Source organism: Sebastes umbrosus, chromosome 3 (assembly GCF_015220745.1).
Source record: "Sebastes umbrosus isolate fSebUmb1 chromosome 3, fSebUmb1.pri, whole genome shotgun sequence".
Classification (NCBI taxonomy): Eukaryota; Metazoa; Chordata; class Actinopteri; order Perciformes; family Sebastidae; genus Sebastes; species Sebastes umbrosus.
Genome location: NC_051271.1, coordinates 30,185,617 through 30,201,625, shown reverse-complemented (window position 1 = coordinate 30,201,625; position 16,009 = coordinate 30,185,617). Strand labels below are relative to the sequence as shown.

Here is a 16,009-nt window from a genome sequence, read left to right as displayed (position 1 = left end):
GTCTCTCTCTCTCTCTTTGCTTTTTAGATAAAAACAGTACCTGCAAAATGAGTTTGCATACCCAAATCAATTAACCTGTTCTTTTAATTATATTCCTTCAGTTTCAGTGTTTGGTCGAGGGGAGTAAATCTTTCCACTTTATAGATTAAAACTGTAGAAGCAGCAGTAGAGATTAGGAAAGATGATGTGCCCCAGTTAAAGTGAACCTATGTCACTTGACTGACTGATACTGAGCAATCCATTATACAGAAAACCAGCCACCGTAAGCTGCTGGTCACACCAGACATAGTAAGGCTACAGCAGTGAGACCCTGTTGTGTATCTAATTGAACAAAGTGTTAAGAGCAAGACAGTGTTATTTCTTCTTTCAAATGTTATATAGTCTCACTTTAAATCAGGGCTGTCAAAGTTAATGCAATAATAGAGCATTTACCCAAATTGGTTTTAACGCTACTAATGTCTTCAACACATTAACGCAACTTGCAATTTTTAGGTTGTAGTGGGCTCAGTTTTAAAGCTAGACTGAAGATATTGGCATCATATGAAACTAAAAAACCTAAAGAATCCATTGGTACCAACCATGTCATACTAGCTTGTCGCAAAGGAGGATAAATAGCGATTAAAACATACTCTAAATTTTGTTGGGGCAAAACTTGCATGTCCATTTTCAAAGGGGTCCCTTGACCTGAAAATGGGTTCTATGGGTACCCACGAGTCTCCCCTTTACAGACATGCCCACTTTATGATAATCACATGCAGTTTGGGGCAAGTCATAGTCAAGTCAGCACACTGACACACTGACAGCTGTTGTTGCCTGTTGGGCTGCAGTTTGCCATGTTATGATTTGAGCATATTTTTTATGCTAAATGCAGTACCTGTGAGGGTTTCTGGACAATATTTGTCATTGTTTTATGTTGTTAACTGATTTCCAATAATACATATATACATATACATTTGCAAAAAGCAGCATATTTGCCCACTCACCCAAGGTACATTTTGAACAGATAAAAACGGCGTGATTAATTTGCGATTATTCGTGATTAACTATGGACAATCACGATTAAATATTTTAATTGATTGACAGCCCTATTTTAAATACTAGAAATGGTTCAGCAGTTTCCCGATTCAACATAGATCTCATATCAAAATGCTGCTCCTAAATCAGGAAGTTATACATGCACTCTCACCATCATCTGAACGAGACCTCACTGTTCTGTAAACTGTATGCTGTGGAGCTACGCTGATACCGATACTATCAATATAGATAATAATATAATACAGAAAAATCTGAAAATGTATCAGACATTTTTTTAAAAGGATCTCTTACTTTAAAGAATGGTGACCAAGACATTGTCACTGCGTGGGACATTTTACAGCTGAAAAATACAACTGTCAGTGCTTTCTGTTGGACAACCTATCTATCAGAGACACTGTTTCTAAATGACCTCAAACATATCTTTGACATTTATGTTAATGAGTACAGGAGCTGGTAACTGGTGGTCTCGTAGACGTCGATGTTGTTGTTGTTTCTTTTGCTGTGTGTGACAAGTGTGTGCATGTGTTTAACTCTCACCTTGACCTGGCCAAAGCCAATGGTTACCGCAGCAGCACAAGTGAAGCCTTTTATTACAGGGAAAGAGATGAAGTCCAGCAGGAAACCTGCAGAAGGCAAGCAAAGCAATGAATGATTTACAGATCCACGAAACTGACTTTGAGCAAAAAAAAAAGCTTGGTTGAGAGATGTGCAGACTTCACAGAAATGGTGTGTGGTTAAGCTCAGGAAGTCGTAGACGTGATGAAAGGAAGTGGCTCTCCTGCACTCACTAACTAATCTCCTGTTTCCTCACAGTCTCTGCAGCTCTGTCCCTTAACACACTGGTTCCCAACCTATTTTCCTTGAAGCCCCCCCTACTTGTATCTAAGAAATGCTGAACCTCCTGACGTCATCACCCTAAAAGAAAATTACAAATTTTCAAACAAAATACTCAATTTGAATAAAGTGATTCAGTCTATTAAATGATTGTCTTTTTTTTTATTAAATCAACTTTCTTTAAAAAAATATAACTCGTTAGTTTCTTCAACATAGATAAAGTGACGACGTCTTGAAGGATTCACCAAGTGAACGCAGACACGTAATATGATCTTTTTTTGTCACAACTTAATTATTTTACTTCAATATCGTTGGAGCCAAAATAGACTTTTTTGTTATTGTGGTTAAATGATTGTAATTTATGGTGTTGTTAGAGTGCTGCTGGAGCGCCCCGTTAATACAGGTGCCAGCCTCCCTTTGTATGCTTCAAGCAGGAGAGCAGTGAAAGTGTTGTTTTTGAAAGGCTAAATGCCAACAAATATGAATTGAAGCAGAATATTTCATTAGATTTTGCTACTAAGTGGCAAAAAAATAAAATAAATAGTTTTATATACAGACTTATACACATGTGTTATTATGATTTTAGTTATACATGAGTAAATCTAATTTTGACAACCTCAGAGCAGACAAATCCTGGCGCACCCCCTGTAATCTTTGGTGCCCCCCCTAAGGGGGGCCCAGACCCCAGGTTGAGAACCACTGCCTTAACATAACCTAAACTATTCCTTTCTCATATTGTTATACTATTATATCAGGTTTTGAGACAGAGATCACACAAAATTTTACAGACTGGAAGATATAACGCCAAATTATCATTGCTATCGGCTGAAAATAATGTGTCACATTGTGAATAACTTTGCTAAAACTGCTTTTTGTATTTTCATCCACTCGGCTCACGAGTGTCAACTAAGTTAAGAAATCCCCAAAACCTAGTGTCATAAGGTTTTCACATGACCTCAGCAGCCCTCCCCCTAATCACCTAAACTCAGTAATGCCATTACAGCCTGGATGAGTCCACAGAGGAGGGTGAGCAGCACGGCTCGGTGTGGCTGCCCCCCCACCACGGAGAAACACAGGAGGGACATGATGGCCGTGGGACCCAGTGTCACATCCTTAGAGGTCCCCAGGAGGGTGTAGACAAACCCCCCCATGAAGGCAGAGTAGAGGCCGTACTGTGGAGAGAAAGGCTTTTAGATTCAGCTGATTTTCATTACAGTACCTCTCCACTTAAAAATGTGTTTTTCATCTTGTTGCTTCACCAGAGTTTGAAACTATGAACATTTTTTTCACATTCGTCTGCTGAAGTGTAGAAAGTTTCTCTGTGCTCACCTCAAATGTGAGTTTAACACGGGTACGTACAAGCAGGATTTTGTGACATCACAACTAGTTTGAAAGCCAATCATGGGTTAATATGCAAAATGCAGAAGTGTGATGTGGAAACCAGGCCAGCAGTTAAACTTATGAAATCAAAAAAAGATTTGCATACTCATAGATTCAGGATTTTTCAATGATGGAGAAGGAAAAGATGTCATTTTAAGAGCATTTTTAGATATCTTAGAACACGTCTGGAAGAGATCTTTAACCTTGATTATTTTCTCAATTAATCGATTGCCCATTTGGTCGATAAAATGTCAGAAAATAGTGAAAAATGACTTGACAAGTTGACATAATCTTGTTATGTCCAACCAACAGTTCAGAACCCACAGATATTCAACAATGATATAAGACAGAAGAAAGGCAGCAAATCCTCACATTCGAGAAAAGGTTTGGCCTTTTTGCTTGAAATATGACAATTGATTGACTCCCAAAATAGTTGTCGATTAATATTCTAATTGTTTCAGCTGTAATGATCAATAAATAAAGAAAAGCATCAGTGAAAACTGAACAGAATGATACAGGATGTTACTGATAGACGACACCATGATCTCTCTTTGCGGCAGAGAAGAGACAAAACATATGGAGTGGATGCACACTCGTTCCCTTCTTTTGTTCATGTAATTCTTTCTGGAAGTTTTACTGGACACCAGTAAAACTAGCGACCACTTTGTGGAAGGTAATGGGGATCCAAATAAAGAATATTGGAACTAGGGCTGTCAATCGATTTCACTGTCCGTAGTTAATTGCATAGTTTATGCAAATATGTGTATATATTTATTATTGGAAATCAATTAACAACACAAAACAATGACAGATATTGTCCAGAAACCCTCACAGGTACTGCATTTAGCATAAAAATATGCTCAAATCATAAAATGGCAAACTGCAGCCCAATAGGCAACAACAGCTGTCAGTGTGTCATTGTGCTGACTTGACTATTACTTGCCCCAAACTGCACGTGATTATCATAAAGTGGGCATGTCTGTAAAGGGGAGACTCGTAGGTACCCATAAAACCCATTTTCATTCACATATCTTGAGGTCAGAGGTCAAGGGACCCCTTTGAAAATGGGCATGCCAGTTTTTGCCCGCCAAAATTTAGCGGAAATTTGGAGCGTCATTTATCCTCCTTCGCGACAGGCTTCTATGACATACTTGGTACCAATGGATTCCTTAGGTTTTCTAGTTTCATATGATGCTTCAGTCTAGCTTTAAAACTGAGCTCGCTACAAGCTAAATAGCACAAGTTGCGTTAATGCATTAAAGAAACTAGTGGCGTTAAAAATGAATTTGTGTTAACGTGTTATTATCACGTTAACTTTGACAGCCTTAATTGGAACAAGATGATTTTAACAAATTGATGATTGAACGCAGCCCGGCTGAGATATCTGGAGAGAGCTGAATCTAAATGGAAGATGAACCTCCACAGACAACCCAGCTTGGATTCACCTGCACAGGAAGGCCGGCTACTTCGGCGTAAGCCAGAGCCTGCGGTACAGTCGTAAGCCCGACGGTGAGGCCTGCGAGCAGGTCCATCTGAAGCCACTTCAGCTTGTACCTGGGCAGCCAGGAGAGGATTGGCAGCCAGGCCTTCAGTGTGCTGTAGGAGCAGCAGCCCCGGGCTAACACTCGGCCCAGCAGAGGCCGCTCCATCGCACAAGGATTGCAGGTGAGGAAGGAGAACCTGGAAAGGAGGAAGACAACGGAAAAGATGAAGAGACAGCAGCAAGGTGCACAAAGGTATTTTACATATTGAAATGTAAACATGAGTAGGCTGATTTCAGAAAGCCACTTACACAAAGTGATAAAATTTCCTCCTCCGCTTTAAATGTCACTCATCGGCTTTTGGGAAGTGCAGCTTGGTTCCTCTGGCTTTGGTTTGCCTCCTCTTTCCCGACAGACACAGTGTTCAGGGAAACACAACAATGGTGTGCTCTGTGTGCATGTGTCAGTTTGTCTGTGTGCTTTTCTGGACAAACAAACAGCACACCACAGAAAGTGGACGCCATATCTGCAGATGCATGCTGTGATCTGTGCATAAGAAAAAAATACAACATAAAGTCTTCAATCAACTTACTTGCAAGCTGCCAGAATGCCTGAGGACAGATATTCCACGTGTCTTTCTGTGAACCTTGACCTTAATGAGTTTTGAGGTCTTTATAGAAACCTGCAGGACCAACTCCAACTCTGAGTTCTTTTAAATTAAAGCTTAAAACGTTCTTGTTTGCTGCTGCCTTTTATTAAACCAGATAATGATCTTATACTGCACTACAGCTTTAACTCTTGTGTGTTATACTCTATTTTAGCTTTGATCCTAGCTTTTATTTTTAGCTTGTTTTTATGTTTTTATAACTGTTTTAATTATGTCTTAATGTTCTTTTGCACTTTGTCGCAATGTTCTTGAATGTTTATGTAAAGCACTTTGAATTGCCCTGTTGCTGAAATGTGCTATACAAATAAAGCTGCCTTGCCTTGCCTTTATAATCACATGATGATCAGATGACAGGTAAGTGCTCTGCATACCTGTCTCTGAGCAGTGATCATTTTACAACAACCACTACTTTGTCCTTCACAATCACTCACAAGCCATAAAACTCCCAGACAAAGAAATAATCCCTCACATATTCCTCAGTGTTCTGTGAGATACCAGTAGCTTCATCTTACAGTGTGATGTTTTATTTATCTGTCATTGTGTCCTATAATATGTTTACAAAGGCTTTAGGTAGATAGATAGATAGATAGATAGATAGATAGATAGATAGATAGATAGATAGATAGATAGATAGATAGATAGATAGATAGATAGGCAATGCACCAAAACAGTAAATACAATCTACATATCAACACTAGAGAAATATATCTATAGAATACACAATATAAAGAATATTAGAATACACTATACACATACCTGACTACTACAACTAGCATAACAAATGTAAAATATAAACATAAAATAACATACTATTGTATAAACATTAACAAAGTGTGCAAGTTACAATATTTAGTTTTTAAATCAAAATTAAGGGAGGTATTAAACCATAATAATATTTTACTAAAATAGATTGTATGTTTCATTGACAAAGTGGAAGAACATGAATGATTTAAATTAAATAGCTGTGTGACTGGAACAAACAGAATGAAATAAATTAAGATAGAATAGTAAGGAAGAGAATAATCTAGAGCAGAACAACAACACAATAAAATAAAATGGAAAAACAACACAATAAAATAGAAAAATAACAATAAAACAGAATAGAATAATAGAGCAGGAAAAAACAACACAATAAAATAGAAAAATAACAATAGAACAGAATAGAATAATAGAGCAGGAAAAAACAACATAATAAAATGGAAAAATAACAATAGATCAGAGTAGAAAATGCTACACAATAAAATAGAATAGCTGAAAAGCAATACAATAAAAATGTAATAGAAAACAATAGAATATATTAGAGCTTATAAAATAGAAAACAAAACAATAGGGCAGAAAAACACTATAAAACAGAATACTCGGCTACACAACAGAATAGCATAAAATAGAATAGTAGAAACAACACAATAGAATAAAATGAAAAAACAACACAATAAAATAGAAAAATGACAATAGAACAGAATAGAAAACACTACACAATAGAATAATAGAGCAGGGAAAAAAAATAGAAGAGAAAAACAGTAGAAATCTAAAACTAAACAATACAAATACAATAGAATAGAGCAGAAAAGCAATGCAATAAAATGAATAGAAAACAACAGAATAGAACAGAGTAGAAAATGCTACACAATAACATAGAATAGCAGAAAAGCAATGCAATAAAAAATGAATAGAAAACAATGGAATATATTAGAGCTCATTAAATAAAAAACAAAACAATAGGGCAGAACTACACAACAGAATAGCATAACACAGAATAGTAGAAACAACACAATAGAATATAACAGAAACTCTTACTAAAGCTGAGGTCTTCCTCTTTATTATTCCCAGGCTCAGCTGTGATTTTCAGGTCCTTTTTCTGTCTCTTGTTCTCTTAAGTAAAGAGTAAAACCACTTCCTAAAATATATGTCATCATTTTGCTGATGAAGCGCGAGACTAAAGTTCCTGGTTCCTCATCCTCACGTGGACCGTGTCATGTGACCGCAGGTGGGCGGGGCTTAAGTTGTTTGCGGAAGTCTTGAACGTGTCTGCCACACAGCGAGCTCTACTTGTCACTTTACGTCCGTTACTTCAGGTAACGCGTTACTTTTGACGACTGAGTGTATTTTATTTATTGGATGTAATAGTTTAGACTCGTTAAACGTTTCAGAGAGAGACTGTGAGGATTGTTAGGGTTAGTTTGATGGGTACCAGTGAGGAGAGCTGATGTTCATCATGCTGCTGCAGCTGTTTCTTCTCATTCTGGCATCATGTCACATCACTGAGGCAAAGAGGAGGAATGTCCTGCTGATAATTGGTGAGTGAACTTTCACATTTAAAGTTTAAAACACGTCTTTAAATGCCTTTTGAACTGACTGGAAGAATTATGATGCTGAAATATCCACTCAGTCACTACTTTATCAGGCACACCTGGCTAAAACTAATGCAACAGTCCTGTAATATACCCTGTTGCATTATATATATCATTTTGTATACTTTATTTTTTCCCTTTTTTTGAGGTTGTTTTCATATATGCAATTTGAAGTTCGTAATTACAATAGTTTATAAACCAATTTTTAAGTAGTTGAGCTTACAGACAAACTCATTAAGTACACTAGAGAAAACAACTTCAACATTCAAAATTGAAATAAAATAAAAAAAAATAATAATAATAATAATAATGATAAAAAGAAAGAATATAGTTATTGCATTATAGAGAATTTTAGAATCTATTATCTATTCATTATATAGAATAGAGCTGTTGCATTAAAGGTGTTATTCATAACATTTTTATGTAGACAAATATAAAAAAAATAAAAATACATCCACAGAGCCTTTAGAAAGCTGCTGAATAAAAGTATGGCTTTTCCTGAATTTTTTATTTTTATTTTATTTTGGCGGGTCCAAAATGATCTGAAGTTTGTTGGATTGTGAGCCAATAGTAAAACAACGTTGGTATCACGTGGTATCTCTGGGGAGAGAGTCTAATATGGACAAAAACAGATAAATGGCTGAGATTGACAGTAAGCGCCTGGCAACGACTAGTTGTGAAGTGAATGCAATGGAGCGGGGGAGGTAGGATACGATTGAATGTTATCAATAGCACCTTTAATGCTATTGTGTACAATGACAACAGTGTGCCTTCAATTTTTTAAGCAACAGTTTGGGGAAGGCGCTTTCCTGTTTCAGTATGAAAATGCCACCGTGCACAAAACCAGGTCCATAAAGAACCGTCTCTCTCGGTTAGGTGTGGAAGAACTCGCCTAATGCACAGAGCTCTGCGTTCAACCCCATCCAACAACTTTGGGATAAACTGAAACACTGACGGCGAGACAGGTCTCATCGTCCAACATCAGTGGACGACATCACTAACCTTGTGGCTGAATGGGAGCAAATCCCTGCAGCAAGGTTCCCAAATGTTGTCCACACACAAATGTGTTTTTCTTCCTTCTTCCAGCTGATGATGCAGGATTTGAGACGGAGGTGTACAACAACTCTGTGGTCCACACGCCCCACCTGCGCTCTCTGGCCCAGCGCAGCCTGGTGTTCAGCAACGCTTTCACCTCTGTCAGCAGCTGCTCCCCCAGCCGCTCCACCATCCTCACCGGCCTGCCGCAGGTAAAAACACACACACACACACACACACACTTGGACGCCTCTCATTGGTGCACAGTATTTAGGTCTGTTTGATGTGTTTTCAGCACCAGAACGGCATGTACGGGCTTCATCAGGGTGTTCATCACTTCAACTCATTTGACGGAGTGCAAAGTCTGCCGCTGCTGCTCAGCCAAGCCAACGTACACACAGGTAAATAACAAAGAGACCCTTTTATTACTCTCACACACTCACACACTCTTGTCTCTTATCACCATTTCTCCCTCTCTCTTTTTTTTACTCTCTCACTCTACTTACTTACTTACTTAGTCCTTGTTGTGCCTAGTGGCACATAGGGCAAGGACTAAGGATTTCCACTCATCTCTGTTGTTTGCTTTCTTCTCAATGCTGTTCCCGCTGTATCCTCTCGTCTTCATTTCTCCTTTCTCTCACTCCACACACAGGTATAATTGGGAAGAAGCATGTCGGCCCTGGATTTGTATACCCATTTGATTTTGCCTACACAGAGGAGAACAACTCTGTCCTCCAGGTGGGGAGGAACATCACCCGCATTAAACTTCTAGTCCGCAAGTTTTTCCAGACCCACTACGAAGAAACCTTTGAACGAAGGCGAAACAAAGAAGAGAATAAAGACAATATAAAAGATGAAGAGAGGCCGTTTTTCCTGTATGTTGCCTTTCATGACACCCACCGATGTGGACACTCGCAGCCCCAGTATGGAGCTTTCTGTGAGAAGTTTGGGAATGGTGAAATGGGGATGGGTAGAATACCTGACTGGACACCAGAATATTACACACCAGAGCAAGTAAAGGTCAGTGACGTACAGATTTTATGTTTTCAAATGTAGAAAAAAATCCCAAAACATGGATCACTGGCTGTAAAACATAGAGAGAGAATTTTTATTTTAGACTGCGTTGTGTGTTTACTTATTTTGACCACTACAGGGCAGCACTGCTCCATGTTCTAAGTAGGACTAAGCATTCAGGTTTTCTTCCAGGTGACATTTAATTTGTCAATGCACTCTAAACACAAGGTACTATAGACCATTTCAACGGTATTGCATTGCTAGAACAGCTTGTGTCCATGTTTGCTTCCTGTCAGTTTATGTCATTTACATACACTGTAACAGGAAATGAACTGGGACACATCTGGAATGGGTACATTTACAACTGTTTCATAGTCTGTATTGTCTGTTAGCAAGTTATGTATAAAATCAGCCTAAAAATATCAGACTTAGAAAATGAATCAGCAGAAAAAAAAATGTTCTCGCTTGCCTTTCATGATCAGATATATATTTTATTTTCACTTCATGGTCACAGACTCAAACGTTTGATCCATGAATCAAATCACAGAGCTCCTAACGAATACTAATCTGGTCTGTCCTCACCTCCTCACCTTGTGTACTTCAGGTTCCTCCTTTTGTGCCGGACACGCCTGCGTCACGAGCCGACTTGGCTGCACAGTACACCACTGTTAGCCGGCTGGACCAAGGTATGTGACAACACCTCCGCATAATAAGACACAAAAAAAGAGGGTAGAGAGAAGCTATTCTTGTAAAAGCTATAATGGTGTGAATTTCCTCTGTAGGTATCGGTTTGGTTCTTCAGGAGCTCAGGGACGCTGGTTATGAGAACGACACTCTGGTCATCTACAGCTCAGATAACGGCATCCCCTTCCCCAACGGCAGAACCAACCTGTATCGCTCCGGGACAGCGGAGCCCATGCTGGTGTCCTCTCCAGAGCACAAGGAGCGATGGGGAGACACCAGCCAGGCCTACGTCAGCCTGTTGGGTAAGTTGGGAAGAGGTTGGGAAGGATTTTTTAAAATATAAACTAAACTCTAGCAGACACTCGCTGTGAGCACAGTGTCCAGTTTAGTGCTCACACCAGTGGCTCCCAACCTTGTTTGGTTTGTGACTCCTTAAAATTAAAGAATATCTACTTCTATCTGACCGCTCATCACACCTTAGTGAGTAGTGAGATGTGAGCAGTTCAGAGAGTGTTTTTTAGGGGCCGGGCAGCTAAAACTTTGAAAATTCATAACAAATCAGCCGTACGTGCTACAACTTTGCAACTTTCACCAAAATGTAGCCCAAGTGAGCAGAAATGTTCATGTGCTTTGACCTGGCAGAAATGATCAAGTCCATCATTCTGTTTTTCTCTTATTAAACCTATCTCCTCCCACATTTTTTCTCAATTGACACCCACTTTGCTACGCTGCATCTTCACACTGTCCTCCACAAACCATCCAGACAGATTTTTAAATTATCAAAAAATTGAGCCCACAGTGCATCAAAACGTTTAAGTGTAAACAGAACTGTACACAGCTACTGTAATTCCCACTAAATAAAGCTCCAATGTTCATGGAAATAAATTACAACATTTTGAGGTCACGGTAGATGTAGTGTGGTAAATTTCAGAATAGTGTCTCAAAAACTGCATTTTTGACAGTATTTTGAATTCTATCCTGATGTGAACCATTACAGTCAATGGAAATAGAGCATCTTTAAACATCAGTTATGGAGCAATCAATATTTGTCAAAAGAAATTACTAACATCTCTATTATGTTTAGATGAAGTATGCAAAATCTCATCATTTAGTCTTGAAAACTGAATTTTTGACACTAGTTTGAAATCTGCCTTTTTCTCAGATTATTATAGGCTATAAAGGTATTTCAGAAAGAAAACACAATTTCTTTCCTTAATCATCTTGTGACCACTCAGATCTATCTCGGTGTGTTGCCAGGTGGCTCACTCAAATAAACAAACAGTGAAGTGTGTTCATCTGATGTGCTCGATCGGCCACAAGAGGGAGACTTAACAATGATGCATCAGCAGCAGGTCTCAGATAAAATAAGATGAACTGAATATGATCCCCTGAGAGGGTGATGATGAAATGTAAAATATGAACAGTTGATATGTCTGCAGTAGATGATAAAAATGCATTAAATAAACTGTAACTATGGCAAGTATTCAAGCTTATAACTAGTATGTGTAATGAACATTAAGCATGTTAACATGAATACTTGTCGCCGTCATGTGGAAACCATGTCCATATCCCCACTGTGCAATGTAAAACATTTCATATTCATATGTGCAATAAGGTGAACCCAACCATCTTTTATATCTTGTTTTTTACTATTTACTTACTTATTTTATCTTTATTGTTTAATTGCTTATTTATTAGATCTTGTTTTGTTTCTTACTGATGCCTCTTGTTGTCCTCACTGATAAAAACAGCCCTGTTTCCAGTGGGTTTTTCAATAGTTTATTTAGCTTAAAACGTGGGACAGTTTTCTCGACCCATAAAGGAACGCTTGATCCTTCAATTCATTTGAAAAATTTAAATTCTCCAAATTTGGAGATACGTGGTTTTCATTGGACAGTGAAATGTAAATATGAAGATGTTTACATTAGGAAATAATAGAAAAACTCTCTTCTTTTCTCTTCTTCTTCTTCCTCTCTTTTTTATGTGGCAGACATCACTCCCACCATTCTGGACTGGTTCTCTGTTCCCTACCCGCCCTACAAACTCCCCGGCGACCCCACCGCCATGGTCCACCTCACCGGTCGCTCCTTACTGCCTGCCCTGGTCACTGAGCCCGGCAGCTGGCACACTGTCTACGCCAGCCAGTCCCTGCACGAGGTCTGTGAGCACCACTGCTTTCAGATAGGATGTCACCACCACTGTCACAAATAGAAGGAGTCAAACACGAGGCCTTGACTGCTGTGCTGTCATTTCGGTTTCAGGTGACCATGTACTACCCGATCCGCTCTGTCCACCAGGGGGCTTACCACCTCCTCCACAACCTACACTACCGAATGCCCTTCCCCATTGACCAGGACCTGTACGTGTCACCCACCTTCCAGGACCTGCTGAACCGCACAAGGCTGAGGGAACCCACGCACTGGTTCAAGAGCCTGGAGCAGTATTACTACAGAGAGCGCTGGGAGCTGTTCGACTCCAGGTCGGTTACAGCTCACGTTGTTCCATCATGTTTTCAGCTGAGGAGAAGAAACATGTTCACTATGATGAGTCACAGATAAATATCATTCACATTTGGTAAATGAACGTAGAGTTTCAAAGCCCTAAGAAGAGTGATCACAATACTTGACCTTAATAAACCGGTGGATGACACAAGTTTGTCTAATTTAAATGAGCTTCACCTGCTACCATTCACTTTTTAGTGATTTATTCATAAGGAAATGGTCAGAGACTGCCACCATAAAGGAGAGAAAATGTGCTAAAACAAAATCTCATTTGAATATTCAGAAGAGGAAACAGGTACACTTCTCCAGCACTGAACTTCTGTTGAGTGCTCCGCCTCAAAAAAACTTGCCATGTCTAAGTTTCCCAAAAACAGAGTGAGGAAAAAGACGGCACTCCAGACCTCAAGAGCAGCAGAAGCATCACCTTCTGTGATGATCTTTGTATGGCAAACTGTTGCTATGTATAACAGACCATTGCTATGGGCGCAGTTCTGATGTTGGACTCTAGCAGACCGTTTTTTGTGTCAAATTATTAATTTATTAAGTAAGTGGCTGTGTAATAAGCAGGATAATGTACAGCTAGTGCATCATTGTTGTGAAATAAACCCTTTAAGGGCAATGAAGGACCCCTCCGCTTCGCGTCTGGGTTTATTTCACAACAATGACCGGCTCGTTGTACATTATCCCTTACTTAAACATCTACTATATGACTATAAATGCCTGAAAAAAAAACCAAACACTAATATAATGTATTTTGATTTAACTTCACACCCTCTGAAAATTTTATTTTAGCCGACCTTCAGTGTTTTAATTACTGACCTTGCTGCAGTGAAGTACAGGGACGCGTTCAGCCTCGATAAAACGTAGCAAAATGTTTAGTTAAACCAGGGTCGAGTCCTGCTGGGATTCCTCCCCCATATGCCCCTTACTGTATGTCCCTCGGTCTGTGAATGGACTGTGCCCTGAGTTGCTCAAGCGAGAATTGGATGCTCACTTTTAGTACTGAAACGATTAGTTAATCCACAGAAAATTAATCTCCGAACATTTTTATAGTTGACAAGTCATTTTAAAGGTGCTAAATGCGAGATTGGGAGCATTTCTATTGCCTCTGCAAGGCTCTCAACATGGCGGCTGGAGGCTGGGTGCTACGCTTCCGCAACCGCAACCGCTGGCGTTATAAGCTGTAACCGCAGTATGAGAGCAGTGCAGAGCAGTGCAGAGCAGTGCAGAGCAGTGCAGAGCAGCGGCCGTGAGCTAGCCAGTGGGGCAAGCTCACATGCACAAACATGCACTAAAAGGCATGCGTGGCCGGACCGGCTATGTCAACAAAGCACAGAGAAGCTCAGATTTCCCTGTTTTATGTTACTGTAAATGAAATATTCTGAGTCTTAGACAGTAGGTCGGACAAAACAATCCAAAATGGATATTTTATAGACTAAATTACTAAAAAATGTCATCATATTAATTCAAAATGAAAATAATCATCGATTGCAGGCAGCCTGGCTTCCTTTGCTTGACTGTGATCTAATGCAGCCAAAGAGCAGGAACACGTTCTCTGTGGTGAAGAGCTGAGCCCTAAAATGAGTCAGACATTTGTGAAGAGCAATCAAGGATGCCGGCACACACTTCACTCCTGCCTTTTTTTGTCTTTCTTTTTGTATTTTTGGACTGAAATACTAACAAAAAAACATAATAGATGATTAGAGCTGATTACATATATTGTGTTTCAATTTCAAAATCCATTTGTCTTTTGAATTTAACCTGATTTTCAACCACTATCATTCATCACATGGTGGGTAAGTTTTAGGCTGATTGTAGTGTTTTTAGACTCAGTATCTTTAAAGTTGAATGTTAGGCCTACAAAATAGATAAATATATCGTTTGGTATTTCTTCATCATCATTTTATTTCTGGTGGTATGGAGAACGCTTTGAAACATACTTTCTTCCTGGGAATTAAAACAGTAAAGCTTTATTTTACCTTTCCTATTTTAGTTTCCTGATAGTTTTCTAGATTTCTCAGAAAGGAATATGTAATCTGATACTAATAGTCGGGAACACAAGGACATTGGTATAAGACAACACAATCTTGTTCTCTCTGATGCTTAAATCTGAACATATGTTTCACCAACACAGGTCAGACCCACTGGAAACCAGGAACCTGGTATCAGATCCGTCCTACAGCGATGTGCTGGAGAGCCTGAGGCAGAGTCTGCAGAAGTGGCAGTGGGAGACGGGGGACCCTTGGGTCTGCGGGCCTGACTACGTCCTGGAGGACAAACTAGAGCCGCACTGCAGACCCCTCTACAACGGACTCTAATGGTACTTTTACTCATCTTGATTGACATGATGTCCGCACACATTCTTCTTGTAAAATAAATTACATTTGTATTTTTTATTTTTGTATGTCAGCGCTGTTTTTAATGCCAACAAATAAACTAAACTTCAATTTCCTTAATTCCTAACATTGTTTTCGGTGTAGTATCATTCTTCTTTATGTAAACAGATAATTTCATCATTGAAGTTGGTGGTCCTTCTTATCTGTCTCTGTACATTTAAGGTACATTTTCCCATCATCCAGACCCCCTCATAACCCTGTTTCATAGAAAGGCAACATGGTTACACGCTATTTAACTGTTTTTTGTTATTATTCAATTAACAAATGAAGATGCATCAATCTTTGTTTTTAGTCCCCATCACTGTTGTTCTCCTGCTGATCTGCTGATACACAGTCGGTGGAGTTCATGACGCATGACCGGTGAGGTCGGCGAATCAATGGGAGGAAAGGCTTTGTATTGATTCCTCAGAGCTCCAGTTTGAAGAAAGACTGATTTTCAATCTGTCCGTGTAGAAAAGCTGTTGGAACGGAGTACAATTTGAATCAGTCAATTATTCACTCATGTTTATTGATCTGCTCATTTCAGTTTTTTTTTTTTTTACTCCTAATCTGTCCATTTTCACTCATGTTGAGGTCTTTTGAAGCCACGCGCACTGATTCCGCTTTGTTGGGCACCTTTTGCAGTGGGTAA

General features: G+C 39.3%; 2 protein-coding genes across 4 annotated transcripts in view; one reads left to right on the top strand and one right to left on the bottom strand.

Moving 5' to 3' along the window:
• Window positions 1-7,349, bottom strand: part of slc26a11 (solute carrier family 26 member 11) — a 34,955-nt gene extending 27,606 nt beyond the window's left edge. For 2 of the 3 annotated variants that reach the window (XM_037763359.1, XM_037763361.1), the window contains exons 1-5: window positions 7,195-7,349; window positions 5,042-5,276; window positions 4,695-4,929; window positions 2,849-3,041; window positions 1,573-1,658 (exon numbers count right to left, since the gene is read on the bottom strand). In XM_037763359.1, the coding sequence (XP_037619287.1) occupies window positions 1,573-1,658; window positions 2,849-3,041; window positions 4,695-4,898 (483 nt within the window). In that variant the 5' untranslated portion in view covers window positions 4,899-4,929; window positions 5,042-5,276; window positions 7,195-7,349. The remainder of the gene's footprint in view (window positions 1-1,572; window positions 1,659-2,848; window positions 3,042-4,694; window positions 4,930-5,041; window positions 5,277-7,194) is intronic. The other variant, XM_037763360.1, reaches the window with a different exon arrangement.
• Window positions 7,350-7,369: 20 nt separating this feature from the next.
• Window positions 7,370-15,445, top strand: sgsh (N-sulfoglucosamine sulfohydrolase (sulfamidase)). Its single transcript, XM_037763362.1, has 10 exons — window positions 7,370-7,472; window positions 7,548-7,694; window positions 8,835-8,995; window positions 9,079-9,184; window positions 9,436-9,803; window positions 10,402-10,483; window positions 10,580-10,783; window positions 12,472-12,638; window positions 12,743-12,960; window positions 15,117-15,445. Exons 2-10 carry the CDS (start codon window positions 7,604-7,606, stop codon window positions 15,298-15,300), a joined length of 1,581 nt encoding a protein of 526 aa, XP_037619290.1. The 5' UTR covers window positions 7,370-7,472; window positions 7,548-7,603; the 3' UTR covers window positions 15,301-15,445.
• Window positions 15,446-16,009: the final 564 nt, after the last annotated feature.

What these genes read in the sequence shown, in the direction of transcription:
- sgsh (XM_037763362.1), top strand. Translation starts at nt 7,604, where the DNA reads ATGTTCATCATGCTGCTGCAGCTGTTTCTTCTCATTCTGGCATCATGT. An exon ending in CCAAGCCAACGTACACACAG is followed by an intron (nt 9,185 to 9,435) that starts GTAAATAACAAA and finishes CTCCACACACAG; the next exon opens with GTATAATTGGGAAGAAGCAT. An exon ending in GGCCTACGTCAGCCTGTTGG is followed by an intron (nt 10,784 to 12,471) that starts GTAAGTTGGGAA and finishes TTTATGTGGCAG; the next exon opens with ACATCACTCCCACCATTCTG.